Below are 17,170 nucleotides of genomic sequence, written 5' to 3'. Positions count from 1 at the left end.
ATACACGGGTGAAAGTTCAAGAACTATAAATTAAAAAAACAAGTTTGTAAATCAAAGTGATACTAAAAATAAAGTTGGAGGACCACTGCTATAATTTACTCTTAATTTTTAATTTGAAATTAATCTTTTCTTTTGTTTTTGGTGTGAAAAATTAGCCATCCGAAATGAGTAGAGATAGTGATTAAATTTGTGTCCTAAATTTGAATTCTAAATAATGTGATAATGTGCTATTGATTATATATGATCAATGCAAAAGTTTATTTATATCATAACAAGTACAACACTAACACATGAAATGATAATTCATTTGAATTTCTAATTTAGGATCCCTAACATCATTAATTTGGTAAATACCTTGTTGATTTTTTTGTTATGCACCTTAAAAGTTTGATAGAATATTAGTGACAAAGGTCATTGTATGAATAAGTTTAACAAGGGCAGTGAATCAGTGATATATAAATGCTTTTAAAACACTGGTATATACTTGTGGAATGTTCCAAAATCCAAATCTCCATGCATATGTGCTCACTGCTCAGACCAACGAATCATTATTTGATAGAAGAGTTTGTTAATATATGCCAAACAAAGCATCAATGGGAACATCAGTAGTGCTAAATATACCACATTTTTATACCATAATTTCATACCACCTTATGTGGCAACTTACATGACATTCATACATTGGATACTAAAAAATAAAAAGAAAAACCCAAAAAAAAAAAGAAAAACTCTGTCCAATAAAGTAATGACACGTGAGATGGTATAAAAATGTGGTATAAGAAATGTGGTAAGTATAGCATTATTCATGGGAACATACATACATACAAACAGGAGATTTACATCAAACTTTGCTCTTTCAGCAATGCCGGCTCAAGCATAAGGCAAGCAAGGCCTATGCCTAGGGCCTCATGTTAAGGGAGGACTCATATTAAAAATATTTGACATACTATTAAAAAAAAATCATGTTGTTGAGGAGGCCTCATATTAAAAGTATTTGACACACTATTAAAAAAAATCATGTTGCTGAGGGAGGCCTCATATTAAAAGTATTTGACACACTATTAAAAAAAAAATCATGTTGAGGGAGGCCTCATTAAAAGTATTTGACACTATTAAAAAAAAAATCATGTTGAGGGAGGCCTCATTAAAAGTATTTGACACTAATTAGGGTTTAGGGGAGGCCTCATTAAAAATATTTACATTTAGCCAATTAGGCCTCAGAATTCAAAAAGAGGCTTTCCACTTTCTCGTTTAATGTTTAGATGTGAGATTCTTCATTATTTGTTAGTGAGGCTTATGATTTTTTTTATTCCCTTAGGCATGAGATAAAGCATGAATAGATGAAGTAATTACTTCATGAATGATCAGGCCAAAAAAAATTGCTTCATGAATTGTTTTCGGGGACATCTCACATCTGCCATTTTTTTCCTTTTCTCTCATTCTCTGTAATATCTCTCGTTTCAAACTAAAAGAAGCAGGCCTACGGGTTGATTTTTTGCTGGAAGGGCTAGTTCATCTATGCGGCAAGTGGAAACTAGCAAAGCCATTACTTCAAAGTTTAAAATTAGGTTTTATTGTTCTTGAATATTGTATCTCATACTTAAGCTTTTGTTTGTTATTAGTAATATTTTTGGATAATATATTTAGAAAGTCTCTGTGTAATTTTGCCTTAGACCTCATTTTTCATTGAGCCGCCACTGTCTTTCAGTCAAACATATTGTTTGGGAGTACTTTATTTTCATTGCTATGAAATATTATAGAGATTAGAAGCTACAAATTAAGTCTCTGGTTTTAATGGACTGTCAATGAGTTTAATGAATATATATTCGATGAGTTTAAGGATTGCATGTAGATGACTCCGCAAAACTGGACAAAAATGATATAACAATGGCATATGATATATCATACAAATATACAATGCAACTGATGTTCATATACTGTTTCACTGTGAACTCCTCTAAACATAGTACCATGGCTTTTGAACTATCATATCATGCTTTATGCTTTCTACTTATCCTTGCAAAGCTGCCATTTTACACCACTGCTCAAACTTACAACAACATATCTTTGGGCTCATCCCTCATTGCAGATGACAGTAACTCTTCCTGGACATCTCCATCTGGGGAATTTGCTTTCGGTTTCCAAAATATTGGTTCTGATGGCTTCTTACTAGCCATCTGGTTTAACAAAATACCCGAAAGAACTATTGTCTGGTCGGCGAATGGCGATAATCCAGTCCAGAAAGGCTCCACAGTTGAACTCACTACAGTTGGACATTTGCTGCTCAATTATATTGCAACAGGCAAACACATATCCATTGCTTCTCCTGCTGGAGTTGCCTATGCAGCCATGCATGCTCGACACAGGAAATTTTGTGCTGGCCAACCAAAACTCAATCAATTTGTGGGAGAGTTTTCATCAACCAACTGATACAATCCTACCCACACAGATTCTAAATCAAAGCAGCACACTACTTGCCCGCCATACACCAACAGATTACTCAAAAGGAAGATTCCTTTTTACACTTAATGTTAATGGAAATGTTGCATTTTATACAACCAATTTCCCATTGGATTCTACTAATTATGCTTACTGGTCAACCCAAACTCTGGGTACTGACTTTCAGGTCATCTTCAACCAGTCGGGCTCTATTTACCTTACAAACAATAACGGAACCATAACTGATATACTGCCAACCACCACACTGTCATTGCAAGATTTCTACCAGAGAGCAACTCTTGACTATGATGGAGTATTCAGGCCCTATTTCTACCTTAAAAGAAATGACCCAAGTGTGGGGACAGGGCACAGGGCTTGGTCCACCTTGTCCTTCATACCTTCAGATATCTGCGTGGCAATTGCCGAGATGACAGGCGGTGGTGCATGTGGGTTCAACAGTTTATGTCAACTTGATGATCAAGGAAAAAGTTGCCAGTGCCCCGAGGGTTACATCTTAACTGATCCAAATGATGTGCTGAAAGGATGCAAACAGAATTTCACTTCACAAAGCTGTGATGAAGCCTACCCAGAAACAGATCTTTTCGAACTTAAAGAGATGCGGTACACAGATTGGCCTAATGGAGATTATGAGCATTTTCAGCCAGTAGATGAGGATTGGTGCAAGCAAAGTTGTCTAGCTGATTGTTTCTGTGCCATTGCCATTTTCTTAGAATCAAATGGGGATTGTTGGAAGAAAGGAATCCCTCTTTCGAATGGGAGGATTGACACCAATGTTATTTGGAAATCTCTGGTCAAAATAAGGATAGACAATGCTACTTCGATACCAGGAGTCCCACATCCAAAAAGGAAAGATAATTCAGCTTTGGCCCTCTTTGGATCAGTGTTCATACTAATAACAAGCTATTTCATTGTTTCTATAATAACCTATTTGGTTGTTTCTCGCATCTATTCTTGGAAGGCAAAGGTGAGTATACTTTACCCACTCATTCAAGGCATTAATCTGAAAAGTTTCACTTACATGGAACTGAAAGAAGCTACCAATGGATTCAAGGAAGAACTAGGTCGTGGTGCTTTTGCAACAGTTTTTAAAGGAGTTTTAGCATCTGATAATGGGAAATGTGTTGCTGTCAAAAGATTGGATGCTATGGTTTGTGAAAGTGATTTGGAATTTAAAGCTGAAGTGAGCGCAATTGGCAGAACAAATCACAGAAATTTAGTCCAACTGCTTGGATTTTGTAACGAGGGGCAACACCGAATTCTTGTGTACGAGTTTATGAGCAATGGCTCTCTAGCAAGCTTCCTCTTTGCAGAGTCGAGGCCAAACTGGTACCGAAGAAGGGAAATTGCCTTGGGAACTGCAAGAGGGCTCTTGTATTTGCATGAGGAGTGTAGCAGCCAAATAATACATTGTGACATTAAGCCTCATAACATTCTTCTGGATGACTCTTTCACAGCAAGAATTGCTGACTTTGGAGTAGCCAAGATTTTGAAAATGGACCAAACTCGAACTAGCACTGCAATCAGGGGAACAAAAGGGTATGTGGCCCCTGAATGGTTCAAAAGCTTGCCTGTCACAGTCAAGGTGGATGTTTACAGTTACGGGATTTTGTTGTTAGAGATTATTTGCTGCAGGAAGAGTTTCATCTGCTACTGGAGAGTGATAATGAGGCAATGGATGACATCGAGATTCGAGACGATGGAAAAGTATGTGAGGATCGCATTATGGTGCATTCAACAGGATCCATCACTAAGACCCACCATGAAGGATGTCACACAGATGCTTCAAGGAACTGTTCAAGTCTCAATTCCACCAAATCCATCCTCATTATAATTAAGTTTAGATGCTTGCAATTTTAATTGAATCCTTCTGTTTTATCAAAAGTTAATGTATGTTTGGTTATCCAAGGACTCGAAACCTTCTGCATGGTGAGTCAACAAACAGAACATGACCTTATTTGTTGTTCAACTTTTTAGGTGTGTTTTTTTTTATAAAAGGCTTTAAAAGTGGACTTTTTTGTAATTATCTTTATATTTTATTAGTGAAATTTTACATTTTTCAGAAAAAAAATTAAATAAAATTTGTAACCTTTATTTATTTATTACTATTTTTTTAACAAAACAGATACATTTAAAAATTTTATTGAAAAAATTAAATATTTCATTTAAATTAACAGAAGAATTGGCAGTTTGATCCGTTTAAAACAAAAGCGCGGAAATTGGCAGTTTGATCCGTTTGGCCATATAAATATTTCATTTAAATTAACAGAAGAATAGACCAAAAAAAAAAAAAACGAAAGCCCGGAAAGCCCGGCCCAAATATTAAATTTGGGATGGCCATGATGGGCCAAACCCAATGGTGAAGCCCAAAGGCCAAGCCCAGCGTAAAAATAGCGCTAAGGCTAACCGACATTAGGAAGCGTAAAAATCACGCACCGCCTCAGTCTGGGTTACAAATTAAATCGGTCTATAACAGTCACCTCCATTCACTATTCATTCTACTAACACACACACAGGCACAGACCTCTCAGAGTAGAGAACCTTCTCTTTCTCCTCCTAATGCTTCCACTCCTTCACCGCGTTTCCGATACCCATTCCCATTCCTGGATCAAACTCCTCCTCCCTAGAAACCCTAATTCCGTCGTGAGAGTCGACTTGATCGAAGAACTGCGTCATGACATGACTCATGGGGGGTTAAAGGTAAATAGGTAATGGAATGCCCTACCTACAGACTCCAGATTCCAGATATGATGCTTTACATGTAACATGGTGGTGGGAACTCGGAGGGTCCAATCCAAGTCATGGCTGGTGCAAGGTATCAAATTCTTGTCACCCCAATTCACTCACTTCTTTTTATATTTATTATTTATTGTCAATGTTTGTATTTCCTTTTCTGCTCCATATTCATTATCTTATCTCAGTTGGCGTTGGAACTTGGAAGTCAGCAAAGTTTTTCTACTTTAAAACCTTTTGCCATGAGGACTATAAACCGCTCATGATGGGGTGCTGGTGTTGCCCAATTAACTAATCCATTAATTGCTGTAAGTATTCTTTATCTGTAGATGCTTGTGTCTTTTTCATGTGATCAATGAAAATTAGATATATCACTGTTGTTAGCCTCTTCGGCAATGCAATCTTTCTCAACAATTTACATTGCTGTTCTCCAAATAAAGGTGGCTTGTTATAATTACCCCATAATACAATATGCTCTCGTAGCTCAGTTGGTTAGAGCACCCGTTTAGTAAGCGGGAGGTCTTGAGTTCGACTCTCAACGAGAGCAAATCAAAACTACCTCATTCTGTGTGTACCAGCATTGCATTGTCTGTATGTCATATCCAATATGAAAAGAGGAGGGAAGTCACCACTCATGGGGTAAAAAAGGTAATGGAATTCTCTCCAGATAGATAGAGCTCTCCTCCCTCTCTCTCTTTGCTTTCATGGATGATTTATTTTTTTCATGAAAAAAGTTGACGTGTCTCCTTATGTTATGCGGCACACCCATATCATACATGCAATATGCTCTCGTAGCTCAGTTGGTTAGAGCACCCGTTTAGTAAGCAGGAGGTCTTGAGTTCGACTCTCAACAAGAGCAAATCAAAACTACCTTATTTTGTGTACAGTTCACTGTTAAACTATACCAACATTGCATTGCCCGTGTGTCCCTTCCAACATTGATACACCTATTCCTTATATTGTTTTCCATTAAATCAAATGAAGGAGATTACAATGTTGAGTGGTAAATGTCTGTGTGTCACTACCTGTGATTTCTGAATGGCTTTTGCAGATTACAATGACTTGATGCCTTGATGGAGCTCACTGAGGTAATGTTGAGTGGTAAATGTCTCCAAGATAGAAAGTTCTATATTTCTGCTAACAGTTTAGGTAAGGTATATAAAACCCATCACTGACACAGATGTTTGGAAGCTGGACACATGGGATCAGTCGGAGACATTGATTAAAAAGTCCACTTAATGTTGCCTCCTTTTCAGTTGTTTTTACATACACACAATGCACAACATGCATACCAGTGTTTGATTTTGCAGGTTCGTGGTATGTTGTGAAGCTCTGTACAGTTATTGGTTTTGATCCCAAAGTATTCTTTTTTTTTTTGGCAAACAATAACAACTAATTCATTTAATCTTTTTTTGCCTTACAACTCAACTAATTTTCTAAGGCTATGAAAAAGAAAAACGTGGATCATATAATGGAGTGAAGTTGAGTCTTGTAGATCAAAAGTATAAATCTAATTGTATTGGTATGTCATTGGCTGCCCACTCCCACAGAAATTTCTGGATTCACCCACCCCTACTTAGATGTGTTTGCTTCCAATCAGATGTGATTGTCTCAATTTTTCTATACATTAATATATCCCCTTTCTTGAGTTATTTCTTTTCCTTTTCAATATCAAAATTAGTAAAGGACTATTCATTTTTTCATGCAGAAAGTCAGAGTTGGATGAATCTGAATTTTCTGAGTTCCATTCTAGTATTGAGTGTGGTGATATTGTTGGTGTGAATGGTTAATTATGATAAATTCTTTTGAATCCCTTTTGTTCGTTCTTTAGTAGCTGCTTTTGTTTTCAAGCGTTCATAATGAATATTCAGTTTTTTACATATAAATAGACCTGTCATATGCCATTTATGGAACAGTGACATACTTTTGTAGGTGCTCCAGAAGTATTGCACGTGTTTCACCTTTGACATGGAACAGTGATATACTTTTGTAACCAGATATTTGTATTAGGTGGTCTCAATCATGGTATGAGATGCTTGTGGGATCTCCACCATTCTATTCTGAAGTGCCAATGTCAACATGCAGAAAGGTCAAATGAATGTTCATTTTTTGTTTTACCATTTTGTAATATGGGACATTCAGATTATTCAGTAGGTTTTACAATGCAGATTTAAGAAATTGACTCTTCATAAATCCTTATTAATTTGTAACTACTTAAATGTTGGACCTTCAGTAGGTTCTTAAGAAGTTTTAAATATTAATGGATTCTCCTGCCGACATCTCTTTTGTATGTTAAAACAAACAAATGGTTAGTTTTGCCATGCAGATTGTAAGCTGGAGAACTCATCTGAAATCCCCAGAGGAAGCTGTGGCTAAGGATCTCATTTGCAAGCTACTCTGCAATGTTGAGCAGAGGCTTGGTACCAAAGGAACTCATAAAAAAATCTATGATGCCAAAGGTCATTTATAGTCTTATGACATTGTCTTCATATGATGCCAAGGCAGAAAGCTGGTCCTGTTTCTGATACTGCCGATGGTGAGTAATTTTCATTTTTTGACAGGATATAATGCTGCCTGGGCTCTTATTATAACAACATTACATATAATTCTGCAGAAAGCTGATGACTAGGTCCCAGGAAGGCTCAGTAATCCTGAAGCATACATTTTAAAAGATCAGGTATTGATTGTTAAATTCAATCTTACACCTTTTTCTGTAGTACTCTAAGATTACAGTTTTGGGTGTTGGAAAAAAATGCTTGATTGCTTATGCATTATTGATTTCTTTCTATTTACGTGATTCATTAATGCATTCAAGAACATAATATTTCTGGTCCTTTACTTATCATCATCCTATGTTTGCATAGGCTAATGTTGCAGTCATTTTGCTGTTGAGTGTTGGAGATATTGCTATAGGATACCAGCTTAACTTGTGTCTGAGCTCAAACTTGTGTTTGATTGGTTGGTTTTCTGAGTTTACGGCATGCCAATTGTACTATCCTGTTCCACCCTTTTATTCTTTGTCTCTGTTTGTATGTTTTGATTTATAATTTAATTCACCATGAGAGTTTCATGGGTGACTTGAGTTAGATTTACCCTTTAGATGCAAGAATGATGAGATTAGTCCAACCATTTTTGTTAATTAAAATCACCTAATTAATTATTATTTTTTTACTTATTTGTTTTCATTTTCTTTTTGTTAAGTAGTAAAAACTACATTATATCTTTCGAATTTTAAAATTTATATGCATTTCTCATTGTGTATTATTTTATATTTTAATTTATTTGTCTTTGTGCTTGGAAGCTCGTTATTGCCAACGTTACCAGGATTTAACATTGAATAGTGAGGTTCGACAAATATTGGAGACCAAATTTAAGATCATTCAATATATTAGGAGGTTTCTTGACAATCTTGATTTCTTAGAGGTTAGTCTTTCCTCTTATTTCATTGCCATTTGTTGATAGTGCCTCAAGTGCCTCTTCTATTTTTGTCTTTCCTCGAAACTACAATGATGAATATGATTGCCGATGTATTAAATTTAAAATAGGGATGGCCAAGGAACTTACAGGTGGATATAAAATTATGTACCAGTATCTTTCAAATGGGTTTGATAAGGGTTCAATTGATATTGATTCATCCCTCCTTCAGGTGTGTAAACTATACTCATTGGTTATGCATGTCACAACTTAAACATATGTAAAAAACTAATCTGCTGGTTTTAACTGGTATTGTCGCTGAATGGTCAGCATGGTTGGGGAATCTAATAAGATTGCAAATCTCAACAGTCCAGAGGATCTCTCCAGTGAGGTAGCTAACAAATATCAAATGCTCCCCTCCTGAAAGGCTGAAACAACAGCTCGTTTGTTGGACAAGGTAAATCATTTTCTATGTCCTCTTTCTCAAACTTCTTTTTAAGTCAAGTACACGAGTCAGGATACTTTCTGGTGGTATGCACTTAGTATATAGATCCCTTTTGTCCCATTGAGGTGGTCTCTTTTGAGGAGCTAATGGTGTTGTGAGAGACCTAGCTATTGCCTATTGGCCTAGGCATATCCGATTGAAAAGTGATAGCCTGTCAAAAGATGACTAATATGTTATGCAGATTTGGTTAGATAAGTTCGCCATTGTATATGTCTGTTGGCTATTAAATCTGTTGGCATTGTAATGTGGGAATGCAGTATCATGTTCACCTTTAGGGAAGAAAGATTACTTTGTATATGCAATATAATGCACTACTTCTTTTGTGATGGGTGCTTTTGAATATTGCAGGTGGTCATTGGATTAGGCAGTTAAATAAGCTATACAAAGCTTTAGTGCTGGTAAATTTTCATTTCAAACACATTATACCCTCATTGATGAAATATGCTTGTGAACTTTTTCATTCATCCTCTGAGAGACATTTGTAAATCTCATAATTTGTGCAGGGAACTCAGGTGGGCCATTAATGAATTGATATACGCAGAAGGTAAAGTATTGATTGATATTAGGACTCACTCCAAATGAGCTAACTAAACTAAACTATATTGTTTCTAATTTTTTGCAGGGACATGGTATCATCTGGTATTAACTTTGCAATGCCTTATGGTATATGGAACTCCTAATAGCGAGGATCAATTTATCCATTTTGTACGTAAATATATTTTTCTTATCTTAGACTTTTTTTTTTTCTTTCGAAAAACAGACCATACTATTTGGAAAAGCATTATTTAGACCTCAGACTTGACTAGGTTCGTTTTTCACCTTTTTTTTTTGTGTTGATATTCTAATTCAAAAGTCACTGAATTAATTATTTTTAAAGTTTTCCTAAATAGTGAGTTAAAACGACTGTGCATTTTTTTGTCCGATAAAAATCATTTTCACATGTTTTTGAAAACAGTAATGACTTTTGTAGATTGAGCTCTATTATTTTTTTCTTTTGGGTCCGATTGAGCATCTTTCATATCCCTTCATTCAGATATGAACATAGGAAAAAAAATCAATTTTTTAAGCAATTGTAGACTTGTAGACTTGTAGTTGCCATTCTCACTTTATTTTACATTTTTACCACACATTTTGTTTTTCAAGGTGTTAAAAAAAAAAAAAAATCTTTGATCCGTTGGATTTTATTCTATGTTTTTTTGAGAAGTGGATTATATTCTATGTTCAGTTGTGGTCTGATCCAAATTCTCTATTTATTTTTTTAAAAAAATTAATTAGTTTCGTGAAGGAAGCTTCTATATGTACCCGAGAATTTAGTTAGAGCACCCAACATCCAAAGAAAAAAGCCTGTATGTGAAAGTGTAGTCCAATCAAATTTAAAATGGATCAGTGGAGTCCAACCCGGCCCAATAAAGCAGATCCAACCCAACGGACAATTTAGGAGTGGGCCAAGGAATTGTGAAGCCCAAAGGCGAAAAGCCTTGCTTAAAAATAACGCCAACGGTAACCGACATTAGGAGTCGGTGCGTAAAATTTACGCACCGCCTTAGTTTCCTATATAAATTAATCTGGCATAACGGTCACCTCCATTCACCATTCACTCACTCATTAACACACACATCGATCATTCTCTCTCGAAGAGAATAAGAGAAGAGAAGAGGTCTCTCCGTTCCCATTCAGTAACACTCTCACACACACACAGTCCGAGAGAAGTCTTCTTCATCTCTCCGACTGCCTCCTCCTCAATGCCTCCATTCCACCACCGCCTTCCCGTTCCCTTTGGCATTCCACTACTTGTAATTTGTATATGTCTTATGCAGACTACAATGATTCGATGGAGCTCACTGACTAGATTGGTATTCCAGAAACCCTAATTCTGACTCGTTTATTTTAACTGTTTTGTTTTATGGCATTTTTTTCTCTCTCTGTCTGATACTTTTTCTTTTGATTCATGTGTTTTTTTTTTTTTCGGGTGGTTGGGTGTTCGAGTGGTGCTGAAATTGGCCAAAGTATTTGGTGATTGGGACGAGGCCTGCGTAGTGTTGTCACACGGACTCCGACTCCGACATGCATTGATGCCTGAGGGCTTGAAAAGAGGAGGGGCTTAAATTTATGACCTTTTATTTTTTATACAAGTGTTGAGTTAACAATAATGAAACTGCCAAGCTAGCTCTTTCCTTGGGACCTGGACAAAAGGTAGTCATCTGAGTGAATGTTTGAATTTGGTATTCACTGTGCGGGCAAACTGTTTAAAATATTAACTGGTTTTTTTTTTCAAGTAATTTATTGATCAATTTTTTTTAGTCACTTGAGCCAAAAAAAAAAAACATTTTAATTAGTCACTTAATTTCTCTCTCTTACTCGCTCACTCACTCTGTCGGTGATTTTGGTTTTGTAGCAAGGTTAATAGTTATAGCTGGAAAACTCATCTGAAATTCCCAGAGGAAGCAAAGCTCTCTGCTGGGGCTAAGGATCTCATTTGCAAGCTCTTCAGCAATGTTGAGCAGAGGCTTGGAACCAAGGGAGCTCATGAAATAAAAGTTGGTATCAGGTATGCATGACGCATGAACTCTCTCTCTCTCTCTCTCTCTCTCTCTCTCTCTCTCTCTCTCTCTCTCCATATATTGGTTTCACGGATGATTTATGTTTCTTAAGAAAAAGTTGACATGCATCTCCTTATGTTAGGCACACCCATCAATATCATACAATATGCTCTCGTAGCTCAGTTGGTTAGAGCACCCGTTTAGTAAGCGGGAGGTCTTGAGTTCGACTCTCAACGAGAGCAAATCAAAACTACCTCATTCTGTGTACATTTCATTACTCACTTATTCCTTTTATTGTTTTGCATTTAATCAAATGAAGGTGAAGGTGAAATGACTCATAATCCTGATTACAATGACTAGATGGAGCTGACTGAGGAATTGCTGAGTGGTAAGGCATCATTGATGCATGCATGTCTCCAACATGTGCTCTTAGAAAGTTCTATCTTGCTGCTAGTTCCTCTGGTACATTGTACATACTTCCCTTGTTACCCACCAGTTTATTGGCCTAAATTTCTCTCTTGTCTCACATGCTGAATAATTAGGGACTATTCATTTTTCCATGCAGCAAGTCAGAGTCGGATGAATCTGAATTTTCTAAGTTCCATTCTAGTGTTGAGCGTGGTAACATTGTTGGCATGACTGGGTTTCCAGGTGTGTGACAACTGTTGATTTATCCTTTACATGTTAATTACGACAATTTCTTTTCAAAATAATCAATGGTTTTCAAAATTTATGAGCTTTTTATTTTATATCTAAATGTTGATTTAACAATAATGAATAGCCAAGCTGCTGTTTTCTTGGGACCAGGACAACAGGTAGTCATATGATTTGAATGTTTGAAATTCGTATTCACTGAGTGGGCAAGCAGTTTAATATTTTAATTGAGTTTTTCCCCAATAAATTATTGATCAATTTAATTAGTCACTCTCTCTCTCTCTCTCTCTCTCTCTCTCTCTCTCTCTCTCTCTCTCTCTCTCTCTCTCTCTCTGAGAACTTTAGTCTTAAAAGAAAGATAAGGGAGGTGCTTTGATGAAATTAAGTACCATTCAAATGGGCTTCATAAGGATCCAATTGATATTGATTTCACTCCTCCCCTCTTTAGGTGTGTAAACTGTATTCATTGGTTATTAAATGTTCCCCTCCTGAAACAACAGCTCGTTTGTTGGACAAGGTTAATCATTTTATATATTCTCTTTCTCAAACTTCTTTTAAACCCAAGTACACGAGTCACTGAGTCAGGATACCATTGCTCGTCTTTTCTGGTGGTATGCACTTAATATATAGATGCCTTTTGTCCCATTGGAGGTGGAGTTCATTGAGATGCTAATGGTGTTGTGAGAGACCTAGCTATTTCCTATTGGCCTTGGCATTTCAGATTGATTTTTTTTCCCAAGTAATTATTGATCACTCTGTCGAGAATAAACTTTGGTTCTCGTAGAAGAAAGACAAGGAAGGTGCTATGATGAAATTAAAAGAGGTAAAAAGGTTTTGGTTTCGTTGTTTTGTCATGCAGATTGCAAGCTGGAGAACTCCGAGTGCACCGTTTAAATTCTAAATTTCATTCTCTACAGTTTAATTTCGTGATCATACAATGCCTGATGCAGCCCTCTGATCCCACCTCCCCCTGCCACGTGTGCTCTATGCTGCTGTCCGAAACCCCAATTACTGGTACTTTCATATCTTTTCTAGGGCTTTTGGTCACGAAACTTGTCTTTATACAGTAATTGTAAGTATAGATCTGTCATTATGTGCTGTTTACCCAGAAAGTTTAGGGAAGTGGAAATAAAATTAGCAATTGGTGATCGAGACCTGCATATCTTTACGGATCTGACTTGCTCCGGCATTGACGCACCCTTGAGCGCAAGGGCTTGAAAAGATCAAAGAGGCCTGAAATTCATAGGTTTCTAGTAATTCATTGTTCCAATGACTGTGTGCGCTTGAATATGTAAACAAGTATGAAGGCCTAAGTGTAAGCGACGTGGAATATCAAAAGGATGATACCACTGCCATGTATCATTTGCTGGCTGGTATTCAAAATTAGAGATTCTATTTATCTAATCTGGGGTCTCATATCATCTGTCACTTTCATTCTGCTCTGTTTTTGTAGAATTGAATAATTATTTTTTATCCTTTTCTTATGCAAGAGCAAATCATGAGCAAAATATCCTCCTCCTCAAAACTTTTCTTTAATGGTGGTGGGAACTGGGAAGGTCTAAGTCATGGATAATGCAAGGTCTCAAATTGTTCTCATCCCCACTCACTTTTTTTTTTTTTTTAATGGCTATGATGGTAATTTATATTTATATGTGCTTCTTTCTTCCTTTTATTGTTAAGTTTTGTATTTCCTTTTCCCCTAATTTACTTTATGATTGAAATCCCTTCTGCTGCATATTATGTTCTCTCAATTCATACTTGTTTTTGTTGCAAGGACTAAAAACCGATAATGATGTGGTGTTGCCGTGTTGGTGTTGCCCAATTGACTAATCGATTAATTACTATAAGTATTCATTATCTCTAGTTGCTTGTGTCTTTTCATGTGATGAATGAAAATTAGATATCGTTGTAGTTAGCCTCTTGAACAATGTAATCAAAACACACACACACACACACACAGAGTGTCTCTGTGAGACCTATTTGAAGTTTTCAATAGATAGGCAATTAGGCATGAATGAGACTGAATTTTATTGGTGGTTTCTTTGGTGAAGCTCTGTACAGCTATTGTTTAATTTAATTTTGCTCCAAGTTGTTGGTCATCAAATACTATTGTTCTTTATCTTTCTTTGCAAATAATAGCAACTCATTCATTTCATCTTTTCTCGCCTTACAACTAATTTTTCAACTCTATGAAAAAGAAATACATGGATCATATAATGGAGTGAAGTTGAGTCTTGTAGATCAGAAGTATAAAACTAATTGTATTAGTATGTTGTTGGCTGCCCACTCCGATGGAAAATTCTGGATTCACCCACCCCTTCTTAGATGTGTTTGCTTCTCATTAGATGTTTGCTCTGTGGGAGAGCAGTTTAAAAATTTAATTGAGTTTTTTTTCCCAGGTAAATTATTGATCCATTTGATCAGTCACTTCATTTCTCTCTCTCTCTGTGGTTAAAATAAGGGAGGTGCTATGATGAAATTATAAGTGATAACAAGGTTAAAACGGTTGGTTTTGGCATGCAGATTGTAAGCTGGAGAACTCATCTGAAATTCCCCAAGGAAGCAAAGCTCTCTGCTTAGCAAGCTCCTTTGCAATCATGTTGAGCAGACGCATGGTACTCAGGGAGCTCATCTCTCTCTCTCTCTCTCTCTCTCTCTCTCTCTCCATTTATTGGTTTCAGGAATGATTTATGTTTAAGAAAAAGGGTTGACATGTGTCTCCTTATCTTATGCACACCCTTTATACAATATGCTCTTGTAGCTCAGTTGGTTAGAGCACCCCCTTTAGTAAGCCGTATGTCCAGCATTGCATTGAAACTATACCCGTTTCGCAAGCTCCTCAATGAGAGCAAATTGAAACTACCTCATTCTGTGTACAGTTCAGTGTTAAACTTACCAGCATTGCATTGTCCGTATGTCCCTGTTCACTATGTGTGATTTCTATATGGCTTATGCAGACTACAATGACTTGATGGAGCTCACTGAGGAAATGTTGAGTGGTAAGGTGGCACTGACTAGATTGGTATTGTCAACCAGAAGCTAATGGCATGTGAGCCAAAACACACTCTCTCTCTCTCTCTCTCTCTCTCTCTCTCTCTCTCTCACAAACTTGGTTTCTTAAACAAATGATAAGGGAGGCGCTGTGATGAAATTAAAAATGATAACAAGCTTACAGTGCTCCATGAAAGGTAGTCATATGATTGAATGTTTGAAATTGGTATTCTGTGTGGGAAGCATTTTAAAATGTTATTTGAGTTTTTTCCCAAGTAATTTATTGATCTATTTAATTAGTCACTTCATTTTCTCTCTCTCTCTCTCTCTCTCTCTCTCTCTCTCTCTCTCTCTCTCTCCCTCCCCCTCTCTTCAAAAGTTTAGATGGTAAGGTTAGAGAAGATGACATGGAATTCAAAGCTGAAGTGAGCGCAATTGGCAGAACAAATCACATAAATTTAGTCCAACTGCTTGGATTCTGTAATGAAGTACTCATATCTCTAGCAAGCTTCCTCTTTGGAGAGGCAAGGCCAAACTGGTACCAAAGAAGAGAAATTGCCTTGGGAACTGCAAGAGGGCTCTTGTATTTGCATGAGGAGTGTAGCAGCCAAATAATACATTGTGACATTAAGCCTCATAGCATTCTTCTTGATGACTCTTTCACAGCAAGAATTTCTGACTTTGGATTGGCCAAACATTTGAGAATGGACCAGACTCGAACAACTACTGGAATCAGGGGAACAAAAGGATATGTGGCTCCTGAATGGTTCAAAAACTTGCCTATCACAGCGAAGGTGGATGTTTACAGCTTTGTCATTTTGTTATTAGAGATTTGCTGCAGGAACAAGTTTGATTTAGAGGCAGAGGATGAAGATCAAATGGTACTAGCTGATTGGGCATATGATTGCTATATCCAAAAGGAATCGCACCTGCTATTGGAGAAGGATGATGAGGCACTAGGTGATATTCAGAGGACGGAGAAGTACGTGATGATTGCAATGTGGTGCATTCAGGAGGACCCATCACTCAGACCAACGATGAAAAAGATGACACAGATGCTTGAAGGAACTGTTCAAGTCTCAGTTCCTCCCAATCCGTAGTCATTTATAAGTTCAATATCTTAAGTCCTTGTATGCTTGATGATCAATAACTGAAAACCATGAATTTGGTAAGTCAAGATATTCCTTGGTGTATGCTAATGAATGTATAATAATTATGAATATCATTTACAAAGTGTGAGGGAAACGAAGAAGTATTTCTTCTTAATCCAACATATGAAGTCAATAGTATCAATTTTCTGTTATATGAATGCATTCACTGACATTGCAGCAAATATTCTGTACTTTCATTTGAACCACCATAAAAAATGGGATCATAAGCAATTAAAGAAGGCCTCTCATGCAAACCACTTGGAACTTTACTTCCCCTGTTCAGAAGGTTACATCAATTAGGATCATCTCCAAAGCATTGAGACCTATTCCAAACATGGAAATTAGTAGAATATTTTTGTCATCCAAGTCAACATCAAGCATGCTGACAAAGAAGACTTCTTGTTCTTATGTAAACATTCGACAGCTCCACAATAAAAAATAAAAAATCTCAACAAAACAGAGAAATTTAAAAATTTTATTGAAAAGATTGATTATTCCATTTAAATGTAAGAGAAGAATTTGCACTTTGATCTGTTTAAAACGAAAGCCCAGCCATTATTAAAGCTTGGCGCAATGGTGAAGCCCAAAGGCCAAGCCCAGTGTAAAAATAACGCTAAAGGCTAACTGACATTAGGAAGCGTAAAAAATAAATTAATCAGTTTATAACGGTCACTGCCATTAACTATTTATTCAACGAACACACAGACAGTCACTCATTCACCGCC

The 17,170-nt window shown here is 36.6% G+C and overlaps 1 protein-coding gene, 2 non-coding genes and 1 pseudogene across 3 annotated transcripts; all 4 read left to right on the top strand.

Moving 5' to 3' along the window:
- The first annotated feature begins 1,971 nt into the window (after positions 1–1,971).
- LOC147296101 (G-type lectin S-receptor-like serine/threonine-protein kinase LECRK3) lies at positions 1,972–4,291 on the top strand (annotated as a pseudogene).
- Positions 4,292–5,663: 1,372 nt separating this feature from the next.
- On the top strand, positions 5,664–5,737 carry TRNAT-AGU (transfer RNA threonine (anticodon AGU)). Its single transcript has one exon. It is a non-coding gene; the product is annotated as a tRNA-Thr (tRNA).
- A 6,080-nt stretch (positions 5,738–11,817) lies between these two features.
- TRNAT-AGU (transfer RNA threonine (anticodon AGU)) lies at positions 11,818–11,891 on the top strand. Its single transcript has one exon. It is a non-coding gene; the product is annotated as a tRNA-Thr (tRNA).
- A 1,002-nt stretch (positions 11,892–12,893) lies between these two features.
- On the top strand, positions 12,894–16,489 carry LOC147296098 (G-type lectin S-receptor-like serine/threonine-protein kinase LECRK3). The gene is made up of 5 exons (XM_086229840.1): positions 12,894–13,126; positions 13,221–13,317; positions 14,827–14,918; positions 15,261–15,352; positions 15,679–16,489. Exons 4-5 carry the CDS (start codon positions 15,346–15,348, stop codon positions 16,392–16,394), a joined length of 723 nt encoding a protein of 240 aa, XP_086085966.1. The 5' UTR covers positions 12,894–13,126; positions 13,221–13,317; positions 14,827–14,918; positions 15,261–15,345; the 3' UTR covers positions 16,395–16,489.
- Positions 16,490–17,170: the final 681 nt, after the last annotated feature.

Source organism: Dryas octopetala, chromosome 1 (genome assembly GCF_963921425.1).
Source record: "Dryas octopetala chromosome 1, drDryOcto1.1, whole genome shotgun sequence".
Lineage (NCBI taxonomy): Eukaryota > Viridiplantae > Streptophyta > Magnoliopsida > Rosales > Rosaceae > Dryas > Dryas octopetala.
The sequence above is the reverse complement of the archived record's forward strand: the minus strand, read 5'-3'. Positions and strand labels throughout refer to the sequence as shown.